Here is a 20,718-nt window from a genome sequence, read left to right as displayed (position 1 = left end):
CTATGTACAATGAGAACAGTCATACTCAAAACTTTTCTCTGTGTATGATGATGAAACTCATACTCGGAATGTTTCTCTGTGTATAATGATGAAACTCATAAACGGAATGTTTCTCTATGAACAATGAGAACAATCATACTCAAAACATTTCTCTGTGTATGATGATGAAACTAACACTCGAAATGTTTCTCTATGTATAATGATGAAAGTCATACTCAAAACTTTTCTCTATGTATGATGATGAAACTCATACTCGGAATGTTTCTCTATGTACAATGAGAACAGTCATACTCAAAACATTTCTCTGTGTATGATGATGAAACTAACACTCGAAATGTTTCTCTATGTATAATGATGAAAGTCATACTCAAAACGTTTCTCTGTGTATGATGATGAAACTCATACTCGGAATGTTTCTCTGTGTATAATGACGAAACTCATACTCGGAATGTTTCTCTATGAACAATGAGAACAGTCATACTCAAAACATTTCTCTGTGTATGATGATGAAACTAACACTCGAAATGTTTCTCTATGTATAATGATGAAAGTCATACTCAAAACGTTTCTCTATGTATGATGATGAAACTCATACTCGGAATGTTTCTCTATGTACAATGAGAACAGTCATACTCAAAACTTTGTCTCTATGTATGATTAGGAAACTCGTACTAGTAATGTTTCTCTGTGGATAATAATGAAATTCATATTTAAAATATTTCTCTGTGTATAATGATGGTTGTCATATGGAAATGTTTCTTTGTGTACAATGATGAAACTCATTTTAAAATGTTTCTCTACGGATAACGAAGAAACTCATCCTCGAAATGTTTATCTTTGTAAAATGACGAAACTCATACTCGAAATGTTTATCTATGTATAATGACGAAACTCATACTCGAAATGTTTATCTATGGACAAGGATGAAAGTCATACTCGAAATGTTCATCTATGGATAATGATGAAAATCAAACTTAAACTGTTTCTACGCTTATAATGATGAAATTCATATTCGAAATGTATAATGATGATACGTATACTTGAAAGGTTTCTATATGTATACTGATGAAATGGAGACTCGAAATGTTCATCTGTTACAATGATGGAAGTTATTTTCGAAATGTTTTCTTTCTATCATGATGGAATTTATATTCGAAATGGTTCTCTATGTACAATGACTTAACTCATACTCAGAATGTTTCTCTATGTACAATGAGAACAGTCATACTCAAAGCTTTTCTCTATGTATAATGATGAAAATCATACTCGAAATTTTTCTCTTTGTATAATGACGAAAATCATACTCGAAATGTCCCTCGATGTATAATGACGAAAATCATACTCGAAATGCTTCTCTATGTATAATGACGAAAATCATAATCGAAATGTTTCTCTATGTATAATGATGAAAATCATACTCGAAATGTTTCTCGATGTATAATGATGAAAATCATACTCGAAATGTTTCTCTATGTATAATGATAAAAATCATACTCGAAATGTTTCTCTATGTATAATGACGAAAATCATACTCAAAACTTTTCTCTTTGTATAATGACGAAAATCATACTCGAAATGTTTCTCTATGTATATTGATGAAAATCATATTCGAAATGTTTCTCTATGTATAAAGATGAAAATCATACTCGAAATATCCCTCGATGTATAATGACGAAATACATACTCGAAATGTTCCTCTATGTATAATGACGAAAATCACTCGAAATATTCCTCTATGCATAATGACGAAAATCATACTCTAAATGTTTCTCTATGCATATTGATGAAAATCATACTCGAAATGTTTCTCTATGTATAATGATGAAAATCATACTCGAAATGTTTTTCTATGTATAATGATGAAAATAATACTCGAAATGTTTCTCTATGTAGAATGACGAAAATCATACTCGAAATGTCCCTCGATGTATAATGATGAAAATCATACTCGAAATGTTTCTCTATGTATATTGATGAAAATCGTACTCGAAATGTTTCTCTATGTATAATGACGAAAATCATACTCGAAATGTCCCTCGATGTATAATGATGAAAATAATACTCGAAATGTTTCTCTATGTAGAATGACGAAATTCATACTCGAAATGTTTCTCTATGTATAATGACGAAAATCATACTCGAAATGTTTCTCTATGTATAATGATGAAAATCATACTCGAAATGTTTCTCTATGTATAATGACCAAAATCATACTCGAATTTTTTCAGTGTATAATCATGAAGAAAGTAACAATGTGAAGATAGTTGAGATGAGTCATAAAGACAATTCGGTTCAAATGTGTGCCCTGTATTTCTGAATCTTGTTTTACGATAGTAAATGCGTAATTGTCGCAAAGTACTTACAGGATTGCATGTTACTAAGACGTTCATTTATCTCATCCACTCTTACACAGTTATTTGTACCATCCGTTGTCGATTTGAAGGAAGACCGCCCTGATACTTCTGAACCTTAACAATACAAAATGCGTATGATAAAGAAGCTTTCCGCATGAGTGAGATATATTGATTATGATTGGATCTCTATCAAAAGCATCATTATCAATTTTTGCATTCTTAGCCACAAAAATGCATGGAATTTTGCTGCCACTGTTATTGTTGTTCATGATGATAATGAGGAAGAAGATGAAGATGATGATACTTTATTCTGTCTGCATAAGTTTTTATTATTTTTGTGCAAGACATAATTTTATGAACACACTTATGTTTTCGATCTCCTGAAAAATTAAACTTTTCCAGATCTAGATTTCTTTGTCTGTCCCTCCAGTAAGCTGTATTCAAGCCATTATGGAACAAACAGCTAAACTTCATCAACGAGTAACACGAACGAACAAACAGTAGTAGTTTATATGAAACTATAAATGTGTTAAAAAAAAACATGTATGGTCTTACTGAATAGCAGAAATATCCATATCCTAGAAAATTAACAAAAGTAGAAAAATGTGAAAAAGAGCTATAATGGCTTATAAATATAATCAGCTCATTTACATAAGCATACAAAGAATCACGCTAAATTCCACTTGTATGCAGTCTGTAGACTTAGTTAGATTGGGCTAACAAGTCCATGAAGTTAAAAAATGTATTTAAAAATATAAATGAAAAGGAAATGCGAAATGTCTATAGTATAAGAAAAATCTGACGATGTTATCAGCATACGAAATACAAGTGTGCATTCATATCTTTATCTTAGGTGCTTTTTACTTATTCTTGGTAAGAAGAATTTCCAAAAAGTTTTAACTCGTGTATAGAATAATTTTCTTAATGGCTAACCATCTAATTAGGTCAACTACATTTGGATGAAAAAATGCGTACCAAATTTCGTTCGTTTACATTTAGTGGATAGGATTCGTAGTTTTACCTCAGTATGACAGTTTAGTCTCAATGGGAATTTAGCATCTTCAACAAAAAGGGGGGGGGGTATACACAAGCTATACTTTCATATATAGAAACATACTATCATAATCAGGGTAGGGTATAAGTGTTTGCCGTCATCTACCATTGAGTCTCCTACCCTATATCATCCACACACCGTGTGTAGTGGCCAATATCGCGTATGTACCATCCAACATGCTGTGTTTAGTGAGAAATACCGCACACGATACCATCAACACGCCCTGTGCAGTGACCAATACTCAGTTATCTACTATCCAGCACCCAGCACAAAACCATCAACATGCCGTGCGCATCCAACACGATGTGTGTAGTGATCAAAACCACATACTGCTAGTCAACATCCCGCATTACGCTATCAGAATGCAGTGTGTAGTGACTTGCTACATATTGGCTAAATGTATATATTTGAGGACTATATATAAACGTCTATTTAAACCACATATGATGTTTGTGATGTCTTGTTAATTTTTCATATATTGTACTGATGTTAAAGGTAGCTAAAACCAACAAATTCATAAAAAATAAAAAGATAAACATGGACGTGACTATAGGTGGCATTAAAATGCCGAAACTGTCACGATCTTAAACGGAGACTAGAAAATATCCCAAAAATTACAATACAATGATTGGGAACAAAAGTAGAATTACGATTTAAACACTGTCACTTACTTTAGCTAAGACTGCAAAATCATGAAATTTTATAAAAGCTTTAGGTCAGACTAAAAGTAGTACTACAGTTTTCAAAATAAGACAAACTTTAGAGGAGACTGAAAACTTAACATAAAAATAATTTTGTTAAAAATATTTAAGACTCAATGTGGTAATAAAAATCCAAAACCTGTAACAACCTTTAGCGGCGACTACAAAAAGAAAAAAAGGTAACAATGACTTGGTGCAGACTTCGAGTGGGACCAATATTCCTAAAAATATACGCCAACACTCAAGATAATACTAATTTTTTAGAATATCGCGGTCATTAATGTGACAAAAATATATGTCCATACAAATTTAAAAAATTGCAACTTGTAACAACATTTTACAGAATCATTAAAAAAAACTTTATAACATTTTTGTAGATTGTGAAAGATATGAAGACTATTACAAATTCACGCTTCCATGGCTGAACAATGCTCACACTTAAAAACGAATGAAAAGGAGTAGTATCATTAGGAGTGTTTTAGATTCCGGGTAATGATATAAGTCGAAGCCTTTTTTACCGCATAATTGTACCATTAAATCACACGCAAGTGTATGATTTAATAAAGTATACATTAACCTATTGAGAGCCTCTCCCTGTGGGGAACTTCAAGTGATATTGTTATACGAGGTCAGTGCCCTGTTGTATCTGCCGTCCAGTGGGATTATTAATCATGTTATACATCACAGCAAATATTACACAGAGACTGTTTTGACTGCGCAAGAATATATAGCTAACATAATATATTTCAAAAAGACATTCGTCATGTGAGAATAATTTTTTTGTGTGAATTGTTTGCTAAATTTATTACAATATCTTGTGTGAGATTATTATGGCTAATGTGTCGTTCGTAGAGATTGCTTGTGAGTATATTAAACAATATCATGGCATATATATAACATAAATGGCGAAATATTTGCATATTGATCCATATAGTATTTGAAAGAATGTATGACTATACAGTATTCTTGGATTGTCCTATCAGAGCATTGGAGCATCTCTAAAACTTAAGAAAGAAACAAATCGCTGTTTCCTTTAAATGCATCATACTGGTTTCTTGCAGTCTATTTACAATAGCCTGATTTATGATTTCGGATTACTGTAACACAGAAATGTTCTACATCACTTGATGGACTTCGTGCAATTGTAGTCTCTTGTTTGGATTAAAACCTCATTATTTATGTACCACAGTTTGAACAGGAGTTAACACGTTGTCAGCAGGATAATCAGAACAATTAGACAAAGTTTGTAGTGAATATATATGAAGTTCAATAGCATAAGACGCAATCAATGCTAAAGTGTATGCTTTGGAAAACGTGAACTCTCAACCATGCATTAAATGTGTTATTGGAGTACATTCGCGTAATCAACTTTACCGACCGTAAAGATCTATTCGCGAGAACCAATGACTGCAGAGAACACGACGATGTAGAAACACCAGACGATACGATTGTAAAAACACCATACAAGATAGATCAGAAAGATACAAAAGATAATGAAATAATGGAATAATAGTCAGGATAAAAGCGATTCCAGTTTCTTCACCTGATAAAGTAAAGAATGCTTAGACAATTTATTGATGGCATCTACAATTAAACAATGATGTTCCCTTGTAAAACCGTAAGCCTAATCAACTGAGGAAAATAGCTCGACGGCCGTATGCAAAAAACTGGCATACTTGCGTTATTAGAAAACACAAATGAACCACAACCAGATACCCGAGATCAACCACAGCCGGTTGAGAGTGCAACAAGTGAAAGATTACACGCTTGAGCGTAATATACACATACCAAGAGGTGCAAGAAAACCGATATACTCGTGTTATTGAGTCTTACAGTTGTACAGTGTCTAACTGGAAGAAAACTTCGAGCAATATAAAATAAATAGATATAAAAATGTTTACTCTCCCCACACGAAGAGATATTGCACTTAAAGTCAATGGTGAATAAAAACCCGCGTCACATCGCAGCCACTATCACCACTGAGGCAGCTGAGTATCTTCATCATCAAAAAGTACTGAAATTTAAGTTGCATAGGAGGTCTCGTGATCTTTAAGATTTCCGGATAATTCCTCCAATCGGTTTTATGCCAAACAGAAGCGTAATAAAACGTTTATGAAATATTCGTCAGGGAATTCTCAATCGAGATATAATGTCGAATGACAGGCCAATACATGGTGTCAAATAGTATCCAACAGGCCAACACATGGTGTCAAATGGTGTCCAACCGACCAATACATGACGTCAAATGTTCGTTACAGGTAAAATAAATGGTGTCAGATGTTCGTGACAGGTGAGCACAGAGGCCTGATTCTCATGTGAACAGCTTCAATACCTCTAACTACAAACTAGTAGATAGCTTTCGGACCCGCATATTCGGCAGCCAAAGATAATATGTCCACTTCGTTCGACATCGATCCTGTTGATACGTAACAAAGTCAATCGAGGACTCTTGGCAAGAAAGGACTAGGGATCAAAAGGACTTAGAGATTTCGAAATGTTTCTCTTTTTATAATGATGAAACCGATGCTCGCAATACTTCTCTTTGAACAATTATGAATATCATATTCGAAATGTATATCTGTGTATAATGATGAAACCCATTCTCGATAGGATAATCTGCGACTGATGACGAACATCATATTCGAAATATGTATTTGTGTAGAATGAAGAAACATACTCGAAACGCTTATCTATGTATAAAGATGAAACTCATGTTCGACATGCTTCTCTGTGTATAACTATTAAAATCATAATGGAAATGTTTCTTTGTCTTTAATTAGGAAAGTCATATTCGAAATATTTATTTGTGAATAATGATGAAAATCAGACTCAAAATGTTATTCTGTGCATAATGATGAAACTCGTACTCGAAATGTTTCTCTATGCACCATGATGAAAGTCGAGTTCTGATGATATTTGTGGTATACGAATTCTTTTTAAATAGAAACTATTTAGTGCAGACAATTCTAAACAGCGTGCACTATTTATGCGTCTTGTTTTGCGATAGTAGATGCGTAATTGAGGGAAGCTACTTACAGGACTGTATGCTACTAAGTCGTTCATTTATGTCATCCACTTTTAAACAGTTGTTCATACTTGAACCATCCGTTGTCGATTTGAAGGAGGACCGTCCCGATTCTTCTGAACCTTAACAATGAAAGAAACGAATCAGAAGGAAGCTTTCCGCATACATTCGAAGTTTTGATTCTGTTTTGATCCCTGTCAATAATACCATTCATAATTATAACATTCTTAACTATAAAAATGTATAGCATTCTGTTGCTACTGTTGTTGTCGTTGATGATGATGAACAGAAGGAGGAAGAGGACGACGATGATGATAATACTGTTATCCCGTTTGCATACCTTGCTATTATTTTTGTACAAGAAATAATGCACGTTTTTAATTTGCTTAAAAACTAAACTTTTCTAGATCTAAAATTCTCTGTCTACCTCTCCAGTAATCTGTATTTAGCCACTATGGAACAAATAACTAAACATCATTCATCAATGATAGGAACGAGCAATTAGTTACATGTGCATAACATGTATTTTGGATGAATCTAGATATGTGTAAGTAAAACATGTATGATACTACTGCATAACAGAGAAATTAATGTTGAAAAGTACAAATGCAGAGAACATTTGAGAAAAGGGCTTAAATGGCTTGAACATCTATTCAGGCGATTTACATATCGATACAGAAATGCTTATTAAGTTACATTTGCTGCTCCTAGAGGAATTTGCTAGATCATGCTAACAAGTTCATAAGTTTAAAAAAATGTATTTAGAAACACAACAAAAGGGAATGCAAAATGTCTACAGCAGCTCGAAAAGCTGATGATATCGACATACGAAATGTCACTGTGCGTTATTTGTCTATCTCAAATGGTTTTCACTTAATCTTGGTAAGAAGATTTACCAAAAGTTTAAGTCCAAAAAGTTGTAACATGTGCATAAAATAACTTGCTGTAATTACCTAACCATCTAATCAGGTCATATTGATAACAACACCATTTCAAAATAAAAATTGCTGTAATTACCTAACCATCTAATCAGGTCATATTGATAACAACAGAATTTCAAAATAAATTGCTGTAATTTAACTAACCATCTAATCAGGTCATATTGATGACAACACCATTATAATTGTCTACCTCTAGTGTGTTTAGCTCAATGGTGAGCAGTTATATATGGCAAAGTAGACTCAAATGATAACTATATAAGCGCCTTAAGTTTTCATTAATATTACATGTTATCTTCAGTGGGAAATTAACATTTTGGGTTATAATATTATATTTATTAACACCGTCACGTATTAGACGTGCGAATTATGAATACTCCATAGGTTCAGCATGTGGAGTTACTCTGGCCTTCAATGAGAATGTATTAGGCGTTCTTAGGTGTACATGTGGAAGGCACTCTGGCTTCATATCGGGAATTAACATTAAGCAGTGGGTTTATATGTGGAAGACACTCTGGCTTAATATAAGTAATTAACATTAAGCAGTAGGTGTACATGTGGAAGGCACACTGGCTTAATATAAGTAATAAACATTAAGCAGTAGGTTTATATGTGGAAGGCACTCTGGCTTCATATAGGGATTTAACATTAAGCAGTGGGTTTATATGTGGAAGGCAATCTGGCTTCATATAGGGAATTAACATTAAGCAACGGACTTATATGTGGAAGGCACTCTGGCTTAATAAAGCAATTAATATTAAGCAGTAGATGTACATGTAGAAGGCACTCTGGCTTCATATAGGGAATCAACAATAAGCAGTAGGTTTACATGTGGAAGGCAATCTGGCTTCATATAGGGAATTAACTTTAAGCAGTAGGTTCATATTTGGTGGGCGCTTTGGTCTTTAACTGGAATATGACATGTTTGCTTAGGGTGGGATTACTCTTACCTCATGGGGATGCTCATGTTAGGTTGTGGAGTGTTATAGGGCATTTCCATGTAAAATCTATCTGGCCTCATAAAAAAAAAAGGTTAACATTTTTGATAAACAATCCAACACACCTCCGACTATCCAGCACCTAGAATTTTACTACCGTGGAACCCAACCCCACCCCACCCCCATACATCCAGTAAGTCTTTTTGATTACAATCCTCCACTTACTCATACAATGCAGCAGCCGCTTTTTAGTTACAAGCCAAAGAAAACCTCCATACTAACCAGCATCCGCCTTTTTGGTATACAATTCAAGACAGACACTCTACTATACAGCCACACTGTTTTAGTTACAATCCATCACAAACCCCTACTATCCAAAGGAAAAGGTAGGAGAGTTTATGCACACGCCATATTTGCATACATACAAAGATGCTTTCAAAATAACGCAAGGGTATGAGTGTTTACAGTCATTTAATATCCAATACCCCACACTATATCATACATATGCCTGTGTAGTGACCAGTACCCAATAAGTACTGTCCAACATGCCGTGTGTAATGACTAATAACGCACACTATACCATCAACACGTCTTGTGCAGTAACCAATACCTAGTTATCAGTACTCAGCAACTGTACTATCAACATACCATATGTAGTGAACAAAACCATATATATATATATATATATATATATATATATATATATATATATATATATATATATATATATATATATATATATATATATATATATATATATATACTGTACAAATGTTTTGGCTTAGACTAAATGCGGGATCCGAATTACAAAACTTACATAGCCTTTTACGGAGACAAAGAAATCTGGAAAAACTATCAAAATTTAGACTCACTCCAAAAGTTGTCCTTGAAATTCTAAAGTGTAAAGCACAACTAATGGAGCTTTGGATTTTCGTACTACTATAGTCAACCATTTTAATTTTAATCTAATATTTTGGATTTTTTCTAATCTCTACTTTTATTCACATCTAGCTTCCTTGATTATATATACCTATAACATCAGCACAATATACGCAAATTTGTGTAAGTCTTTCTTTTTATATAAACCTTAGATATATGCATATAGCCACTAGGCAGCGGTCACTACACTCGGCATCTTGATGGTAGAATATGGGGTGTTGGATAGTAAGTATGTAGATTTGGTCACTGTTCACGTTGTGTTGAATAATATATGTAGGTTATTGGTCATTGCATATGGCATGTTGATGGTAGAGTGTTGAGTGTTACATAGTAGATGGCTGAGTACTGGACTCTGCGCAGAGGGTCTTGACGGTATAGTGTGCGACGTTGGGGTATTGGTCACTGTACATAGCGTGTCGATGATATAGTGTGAGGTGTTAGATAATAGATGCGGGCAAACACTCCAATCCTTATCTTTATGTAATGGTGTGTTTGTATGCATATAAGTGTAGGATCATTATTCTATTTTTAGGGATAGTAGGGTGTCTGCTGGATTGCAATTACAATGTGGATGCTGGATAGCATAGAGTATGTTGGATTGTATATAGAAAGCCTATGCTAGATAGTAGGGTGTGTTTTGGATTGTAATTAAAATCGGCTGCTGAATAGTAAGGGAAGCGTTGGATTGTAAACCGAAAGAGGTTGCGCGATGGTAGAGGTGTGAGTTGTATTGTGTATACCTATACCATAATGTACATTTGTTTTATAATAATAGCTTGTAAGAATCATTTAATGATATTTTTAATTCTTAGATCCTATGAATGGGTCGTACTTTTAATGAGTCATATATCAATGCGTACATCGATTTCATTCATAAATTGCAAGGTCCATGTACCAAGTTGAAATAAACAAAATCACGTGATCCAAGAATGACATTTGTAGTGTATAATGGTCAGACTGTCCTAGTTTGTGATCGGTTAAACCTGGAACAGCTTGCTGACTGAAAAAGAGACATTTCGAAATAACTAGATATCCACAAAACTTTGGATTGATCTTCTAGTTAAACGTATTTTGATGTTTGCGTAATATAATGTTCATCATAAGCGAAGAGGAGCTCATTCTTAGAGTTCATATCAGTCTTGTAAGAGACACATTGAGGATGTTGATCTACTTATTTAATTATTAGTTATTTATTGCACTGCTGTCAAGAACATTTATTCGAAGATATTCAGATAGTAATAGATGAACTGCGTATTGCAAGTTTATTCAAAGGACAGTTCGATATTTACTATAATGTTCAAAGAAGAAACTATTTTGGAATTTACCGTGATTTCACTTCAAGACTATTTGAATTATATTGAATTTTACACTGAGATCACTTAAAGCCATTTGGATTTAAAACAGTGGCACATAGTCGCCTTAGAATTTAGAATACTTAATGGCAGTACCTTAGAAGCCTATTCAGATAAAACGGATCAATTGGAATAGATCTATTTTAGGGACTGGGAACTGATACCATACTCTTAGCTATTTTTATGTCTTTCTCTTTGTATTTTAGGGAAATAAATTTATATTTTGAATTTCAGACATTGTGCTGGTTGTCAATCTTTCCTTTTTATGTAATTTTAAGCGCATGGACCGTAACATTCTAAACATAATACAAACTAGGTTCTCGTGTGAGTTGGATTGTATATCAACAAATTTTAACATTACATTTCCCATATGAGGCCAGAAATTTTTTAACACTCCACAACTTAACAATTCCCATGTGAGGCCAGAGTGCCCAACCACCACACACACACATTAAATTTAGAACCTAAATTTATGACAATGGAGTTACTTTAGGACCTACCACCGTCTTGCAATGGAGTTAAGAACCTACCAGCGTATGGCATTAGAGTCAATTTAGAACCTACCAGCGTATGGCATTAGAGTCAATTTAGAACCTACCAGCGTATGGCATTAGAGTCAATTTAGAACCTGATTCCGCATGGCAATAGTGTCAGTAAAGCACCTACCAACGTTTGGCAATAGAGTTAGACACAAAACTATCACCGTATGGAAACAGTGTCAGTTTAGATCTTACCACCGTATGACACTGGAGTCAATTTAGAACCTAATTATTCATAGCAATAGTGTCAGTTTAGAACTTACCACCGTTTGCAAACAGTGTCAGTTTAAAATATACCACCGTATGGCAACAGTATCAGATAAGATCCTAACACCGCATTGCAATGGCGTCAATTTAGAACCTGATTCCGCATGGCAACAGTGTCAGTTTAGAACATACCACCGTATCCGCTGCTTGAATGTTCTACTGTTCTATTCTGGTGGTCTTTGCTGTCTCTAAGCTCGGAAGATGAGGTCAAGGATGGATTCGAATCACCTGCAGCACATAAAGAAAACTGATAATTTAACTTCGCTTGTTCTTCTGGCACATTCATTATTGCTAAATACAGTAATAGTTGTTTTGTTCTTGTTATTCTTGGTGGTGGTAGTGGTAGTTCAGGTAGTCGTATTAGTAGTAGTAATTATTGCTATTGTTGCTGCTTGACATACAAGAATATGGATGAAAAAATGAAGCTAACAGAACGACTGATATAATAAATCTGATTTTATATTGGTAAAGGCAAAAACAAAAGCAAAACAAAATTTTAATCCAATTTGTACAAACCGATTGAAGCTTGATTTTCTTGTTAAGAAAGCAATAATTGGAAAACTCAAATAAAACGCCATCTGAGTGCGATCACAAAATAAATAACACACGAAAAGAAAAATTATGGAACAAAACTTCCTGCATTAATATTTGTAATAATACTAACCTGAAAAAATTATTCTCTCAGAGTAAGGAGCCCCCAAGTCTTGCTTAGAACTTGCTGAGAGAGAGGGGAGAGAGAGCTGACCTCACTCTTTCTCTCACACTCTCTGTGTGCGTTAATATATGTGTGTGTGTGTGTGTGTGTGTGTGTGTGTGTGTGTGTGTTGATTTATGAGAAATGTCTCTCTTTCAGATGAATAGCTCACATGAACAGTATCTATCTAGTTGACCTGGTAGGTAGGTAGACAGACAGACATACATAGAGATAGATCGGTAGGTAGGAAGATAGATAGATGGTTTGATTGATCGATGGATGAATAGATAGATGGCATAACGCATTACCTCGACTCGTGATTATATGGTCCGCTTTATTTGCATAAGTGGGGTTCGAAAACGCTTTTATGAATTCTGTCACGAAAAGAAAATAAATCAACAAATTGTCATTTAACGTTGAGCATTTGTGTAAAATTTAATTCTAGAAAGTTTCCAATTTGAATTTAAATTAGAACATTTGTCCCTTGGATTTCGATTTTACCTATATATTATCTTTTTTGTCGATATACAATATAAGTAATGCATGGTATATTTAGGGGTCCTACGGGCCAAAAACAAACCCCTGTTCCGGTGCAAATAAAAACATTTCACGATCATATAAAATTGCCAATTTATTGCTGAAAATTGTATTTGTAATTATTTATTGTTTTCTTTATATAAAAAATGGACCCATGTCCTATTCCCAACCACTCAAAAAAATCCCTGCTTTGAACTTAATGTAATATTCCCGGGTTATTAAAACACGAATGATCTGAGCTGAAAATCTATGCGTTGACCTTGACCTAATGTTCCTGGGCGGTGGAAGCACGAAAGATCTGTACAGAAAATTCATGTGTTACGACTCTGTAGTCATGTAGTAAGTAACATAAATTAGAAAATCAAAAAGTTTCGTACAACTTAACAAATAATTTAATTATCAAAGATATAAATGAAAATGTAAGAAAAACTTAGAGTATAATAAAGTTAATAGAAAATAATCCTGACAGAATTATATAAAAGTCCAAAAGAATGGGAAGTTCCGCATAAATTTCAGAAGCGGAATTGTACCGTTCTGCCAAAATGGTGGCGTTATCAAATGTTGTCCATAACTCCTTTGAATAAATCAGATAGCTCCGAAATAATATTATAGTTCAATAAACACTTTCTATTTCCACTGAACAATCCAAACAAATGTTTCTCCTCTCAAATAATATCTGCTTAAAACATAAAATACGTCTATTCGCGTACATCCACATCCGGCTATAGATACTCACAATAATTTGCATCCATAAATAAAACTTATACAAACAAAACAAAATCATGTACCAGGAAATAATATATATATATATATATATATATATATATATATATATATATATATATATATATATATATATATAAAGAATACAAATTATATGGCGAATAACAATCCTTTCTAGTGCACTGGATCCAGCAAAGGATCACGTGTGTCTGGGATAGATTAAGATAAATGCAATTAACTAACAACGAACAGTGCGAAACTAGTATCTAGCTAGCCTAGGTGCTTTCGACTCTTAAATGAGTCCTTTTCAAAGGCAAATACCAGACATAGACAAGACAAACAGTTAAAACAGAAAAACGGTTATGTTTGAGGAACTTTGCATGGCTGTTTCTACAGGAATTCAACCTTTTAACTTTATTATGTTTCAGCTAGTTGATTTCAGCTTGTTGCTGACGCTTGAAAATATTTGTATTCAATACAAATATTCAATACAAATACAAATATTCAATACAAAAACAAATATTAAATACAATACAAATATTCAATACAAATACAAATATTAAATACAATACAAATACAAATATTCAATACAAATACAAATATTAAATACAAATTCAATACAAATATTTTCTGATATCAGCAACGAAAAATTATAAATCAAAGATCTACTGTCCTTCCGAATAAAAAGAACATTTGACACAGATAACATACTTTCTCGTCACAGAATGTCTAGTGAAAGTTCCGTGTGATGTCACATAGTTTGTGTCAGATTAGGCTAAAGGATCAATGTCCACACCCAATGTGCGTTTGTTTCATCTAACCATTTCCTGTTGCTGGGTATTGATGTGAAGATTACCGAATGCAAGATTTACTGTAATATATCTGTTACCGGATATTTGCATTAATTTTAATTTGGAACAGTAGACATTAAACAATTTAATTATATCACATAATAAGAAACATTAGCTCGTTTAGTCTATTTTACCGTGAAAAATACTGTGGTTGTGTCAAATTTGTGTCAGCTGGAAACCCAGTTTGTGTTAACATTCTTCTGTGAATAGAGATGAGTTTATTTACTCATATAAGTTAACATTTAAACCACGCTTGTATATAGGATGGACTCCATGTTACAGATATACCGCCCACCCCACCCCCTTTCCCGCTATCAGTTGACCAATACCCTATCTTTCATTTGTTGTTGATGTTGTTCTTGTTTTCAAGTTTTACGCCATATTTCAGAGCATGATATGACATACATGGCGTAACGAACACTGTGGGATAAATTGTAGTATTCAGACATGGCCATTTTCATTTCAATACCCTTTGGCCGCCATACTGTTGATAGTAATAATAAATACAAAACGTTCCAGAAGGAGGGATAAAGAAACGTTCCCACAATCGCAGCCAATCGGTAAAAATAATACCGCACAAGACATTCATGGGCAAACTTTGGACCAGTCAGAATCACATAAAGTGATAGGGTAACATGTCCTATAAAAATATTAAAATACCCACACTACATATAAAATGGTGCAGCTAACCTCAGCAAAACATATATAAGATACATTATGCATTTCTCTCAATAGTAGCGTGTGTCACTTTAGAGCCATTGGGAGGTGAGGTCCCTGTTAAATACGGACCAATGTTCTCCAAATGGAAGATTAGCGTCAGATAACCGTATTTTAAAAAAAAGAAAAAAAAAAGAAAACACAGCAGCTCATCGAGTTAAGCTAATTCTCTCTGTTTAGTTTCTAAAGCCCATGTCAGGCAGACTGATTTGGCGTGTTCAAGATCTCAGATATGTTACATTTCAACTGGCATACTGTGAGGTCAAAGTTTCATCCAGTCCTTTTTATACAAATTTACATCTTGACGTCTTCAATAGCTACGGTAGATTGATAAATACATTAACCGACTTTGCTTGACAACCAAAGTCAATATATTGGGGATAGTTGGGAAACAATAATCTTGGCTCCGAGTGTTTTGGCAAAATATAGTATGCTTAAGTTAACTTTGACGCACCGTTTTCGAAAACAAGCAAGCTAAAGTGTTTGTGTGTGCAAGTGTGAAAGAGGGAGGGAATGTTTTATATAAAAGGGGAGTACAAATTTTCAACAAATGTGTGTTTGTCATTCTGAGTTTGTCCGTTTGTGAAGCGTAGATTGAGAGTTAATTAATTTTTGAAAAAGTCAACAACATTTGTACAAAATCAGCATTTCAATAAGCCAGTCAACAGCATTTGTACAAAATCAGCATTTCAATAAGCCAGTCAACATCATTTGTACAAAATCAGCATTATTAATAAGCCAATCAACAGCAGTTGCACAAAATCAGCATTTTAATAAGCCATTCAAGAGTATTTGTACAAAATCAGCATTTCAATAAGCCAGTTAACAACATTTGTACAAAATCAGCATTTTAAGAAGCCAGTCAAGAGCATTTGTACAAAATCAGCATTTCAATAAGTCAGTTAACAACATTTGTACAAAATCAGCATTTTAATAAGCCAGTCAAGAGCATTTGTACAAATTCAGCAATTTTAATAAGCCAGTTAACAACATTTGTACAAAATCAGCATTTTTAATAAGCCGGTCAACAGCATTTGTACCAAATCAGCATTATTAATAAGCCAATTAAGTGGAAGAACTAATGGTTGTCTCTTCTTTATCATAAACAAATACCAAATATTAAACATGAACATATTTACAACGTTGACAACATTGTGAAAATAAGAATAAATTTCCATTCAGTTGGTACAGTATCACTGTGCTATAAGTACTCAAGAAAATATATAGCTATAATGTTCACAAATACACGCTTTTCTATTTTATCGTCATTTTTAACATGGGAAGAACAGTCTGAAATATAAAGAAGAGTATATATTGAAGACACTCAAGAATATTTGCAACGTATGCGATAAACGAATCAGCCATCCACCAATTATCTACTATCAACACCCAGTGATCTTATATCAACCAGCTAATTATCTACTATCAGCTAAATATCTACTGGCAGTACCCAGTTATTTACAATCATCATCCATTTCTAAACTACCAGCACCCAGTTAACTAAAATCAGCACGTAGTCATCTACTATAGAAGTATCAGATGATTCGACGTTCATATATACTATTCCTATCCGCTCCATCTCAACTGTTTTAAACAAAACTACCGCCACATTCACACGAGGTAGGTTTTAAAAGAAGCAGAGTAATCTACAATCTTATCAGCAAAACTCACTTCAGTGTCTTCCGTACCACACTATAATACTTATTATGAAGTAATAATCTGTAATATCGCACTCATTCCCTACTCTCCCATTTTCAACAAAAATTATATCTCTTGACCAAATGTATAAATATAAATTTAAAATATATCCTCTAAGCCATCTTAGGATTCCTACCAATCTATAATCCTTCTTATAAATAAAGGAATAAAACAAATGTCAGGCCCTTTTAATTGGCCCCTACCAATTTTTTTAAGCAAAACTATCATCCTGTTACCAAAAAGTAGGATGTAAACTATGGCGTGAGAGATAGAATTTAAATCCCAACAGAAATACTATAGGCCATACCACTTTATTATCCATTTTAAAATTAAGAAAAATAACATATAGCCCCCTCTATAATGCCCCTTTGTTACCTCCCTTTAGTTCCAATCCACCTACTTTTTTAAACACAAACAGAATACAAATCATAAAATGGTAATATCATTATTATTGTTATTAGTACCAATAGTAATATTAGCAGTAGCGGTAACAGTAGTAATATTATGGACTGTGAGAATAAATAGAAGTAGGACAGTTTTGCCGTGTTATAGGACAAGGAGAAATTAACGTTAATTTGCTGTTTTAACAAATTTCTTTGTACAAATGTTAATTCTGCTAGTAAAAAGGTCACTTCTGATTGCCATGATTTGAATGGCCTCTGCGAAGGGTGTGTTGAATTTGGTTATAAACTCTAGCAAAAAGAGTGTGTCCTACATTGTTCAGCCAAGGCCAGTGTACTTGCTACTGTTTATCTTACTATCTTACATTGGTTATAAATATATCCGATCTTTTCCGTCCTCCAAGCAATATATATATATATATATATATATATATATATATATATATATATATATATATATATATATATATATATGTATATGTGTGTGTGTGTGTGTGTGTGTGTGTGTGTGTGTGTGTGTGTCCTTGCTTGGATAATTGTGTTTCTAATTTCCTTATTGCTACCTTACAAATATAGAAAAATGTGTTGTTCCATATATGAGAGTATTGTTTTCCTTGATATTATATAGGCATTCATCTGACATGGGTTGATGAGGGCCTCTGCAGTTTTAGCATTTGTGGACCTCGTCTTGAAATTTCTCTGAATGAGAAACAACAAATTAATCACATTTTGGTTGAAATTAACATCTGTTTGAGAAAGGTCCCATTCTTTGCATTTTTAAGAGAACGTAACCTTGTCTTTTTTAAGCAATTTATATCGAATGTGCTGGAGAGCTGTACACCGCGTTGCATTTGTTTATCACATTTGCCTGCACTGTTTCTTGTTTGCTTGTCTGTGTTTGTTTTTGATGTGGTTATTTCCCGTTTCATATGCCTGGTTTGTTCATTTGTATTGGTAGTTCTGTCTTTCTGGGGATATTTCTGACTGGCGTTCTCGCTCTTATTTTAAATGGATATAGTGCTCGACTGCTAAGAATTTTAGAATTTTTATATTTTTGGGTGTTAATGCATGTATGGGGTGATTGGGGTTTAGTACCTGACTTTGTTTTATTATGTTTAGATTATTTTTATGGGCCTGACTCTGTCGTGTGACTTGGTGGACAGCAATTTTGGAAAAGCTGATTTTGAGGGGAGACTTTGGATTATTGGTGCTACCTTTTGGGTCAACATCTTTGGTGAGGTAGGTCCTGGATTTTTAATGATCTAGGCATATGGTGGCGATGTTTGTTTCTCGACTCTCTCGTTCATTCATGGAATACAAACAAAAGAGTCTCGTATTTCAGTTATTTTATTTATATCGTTCCTACTGGAGTCACTGAACTGGACCATGTTTATGGTTATGAGGTTCTCGTTATTTCAAGGAGATAAGATCAGCATTGGAAAAGATTTGATGAGTTTTGATGCCTTCTTGTTTCCCAAGAAGGAATTATGTCGATGTGATCCCATCTAGATCTAAGTGCGAGGATAGACGGGATAGAGATAGCGTCGTCGAGGTTGCAGTTTGTGTATGTCTGGGTCATTCATTTTAAACACTATTTCTGAAGAAGAATGACGGCGAACGCACCGATTTAAATGCCTGAAGGATACCGAAGGAGACAAATCGTGAGGACCTTAATTAAACTATTTCTTTCAGTTTGTACATATAGTTACACAAAAGGAAGGGAGTGTTAATAGGTACACTGCCATACCCTTATATACAAACACATTATACCCAACAAACACACATTTTATAAAGGAATCGGTGGGGTTTAGTGAGTGGGAAGACACAGATATACTCAAATACAAAATATAATAATACAATTTGTTTCGCAAAATAATTACTCTCTCTCTCTCTCTCTCTCTCTCCTGTCTAGAAATATGGTTGGCCCTGAAAAGGACCGTTTTGCTTGGTGAGTTGTTGTCCTCGTTGGGTTTATCTTCTATGACGACGGTCCTGTCTCACTGCAGGGTGCACTACACTAAACTATTTACTCCTTCTAAAACAGTAGGAGATCGCCTCTATCTCCATTGTACATAATGCTTCTCATCCCTGTTGATGTTGGTTCCTCTGCTTCATGTGCTGTTGCCTCTGTCTCTTCTCGCAATCTAATTTATGCCACATTATTTCTTCGCGCATGACATCTACAATGCATTGCGCCATTTTTAAGAAAATTGTATTCTTCATATCAGTGGTCTTCTGGATCGGGCGGTGTTTGACACGTATGTACATCAAGGTTTCATTCAAGATCGCAATTTTTGAAGTCATTGCCGGTTGTTGACGAGTCAGTGACGGCTGGCTAGGCTGATTCACTGGTCTTGAATTATAGTCGTGTTTGCCCAGTTGGTGACGTGCGATTGACTAATGTACGCACCACATGCTTCTTAATCGTCTAACTGGTGATAGACACCCACACGACGCTTTAATGTGCACACTGCAAACGTTTTAATTAATTGTGTCAGCAATCGATACTATCAAATGAGCAGCCACTTTGTATCAAGGGTCCTATCAGCTTGAGTAGAAATCCTCTTCACTGAACTAGTATTTTCTTATTTCGACTGATGAGTACTTTATATTCATCAGTTAACGAAAAACTTTCCGATGTTTTCTAATCGTTATTTCTTTTTCTTCAAAAAAGGTTTCAACACGCTCAAATATCATTAACACACGGTAACAGCGATTAGTTTTTTGTTGTTGTTTTTGTTGTTTTTTGAATGATTTGTTTTCGCATGGGAGATTCGTCTCCACTCATTGGCGGCACGTCGTATGAATTTCATCACGCTTAGCACTCGATGATGAGGTGTTTTTCATGAACTGAATTGTGACAGTTCTTGTTTGGATAAGTCCACTAAATTTTGAAACACTCCGTTTCTGTCTCGGACTTTTGTCTTTGGTAATGCCGTCTTTCGCTGTACAGCAGAGGCTGAAAGAAGGAGAAGACGTCGTTGCTGCCG

General features: G+C 34.2%; 1 protein-coding gene across 7 annotated transcripts in view; it reads right to left on the bottom strand.

Moving 5' to 3' along the window:
• LOC149807923 (uncharacterized) overlaps nt 1-20,718 on the bottom strand; it is a 61,093-nt gene that overhangs the window by 17,129 nt on the left and 23,246 nt on the right. For 6 of the 7 annotated variants that reach the window (XM_089972032.1, XM_089972038.1, XM_089972024.1 and 3 more), the window contains 4 exons: nt 13,110-13,175; nt 12,240-12,335; nt 7,146-7,256; nt 2,364-2,468 (listed from right to left, as the gene is read on the bottom strand). In XM_089972032.1, coding sequence (XP_089828158.1) covers nt 2,364-2,468; nt 7,146-7,256; nt 12,240-12,335; nt 13,110-13,175 — 378 coding nt within the window. The remainder of the gene's footprint in view (nt 1-2,363; nt 2,469-7,145; nt 7,257-12,239; nt 12,336-13,109; nt 13,176-20,718) is intronic. The other variant, XM_089972054.1, reaches the window with a different exon arrangement.

The sequence above is a fragment of the Sinohyriopsis cumingii genome, chromosome 1 (assembly GCF_028554795.1).
Source record: "Sinohyriopsis cumingii isolate HCF-2022 chromosome 1, ASM2855479v2, whole genome shotgun sequence".
Lineage (NCBI taxonomy): Eukaryota > Metazoa > Mollusca > Bivalvia > Unionida > Unionidae > Sinohyriopsis > Sinohyriopsis cumingii.
This window is presented reverse-complemented; position numbering and strand designations above follow the sequence as displayed.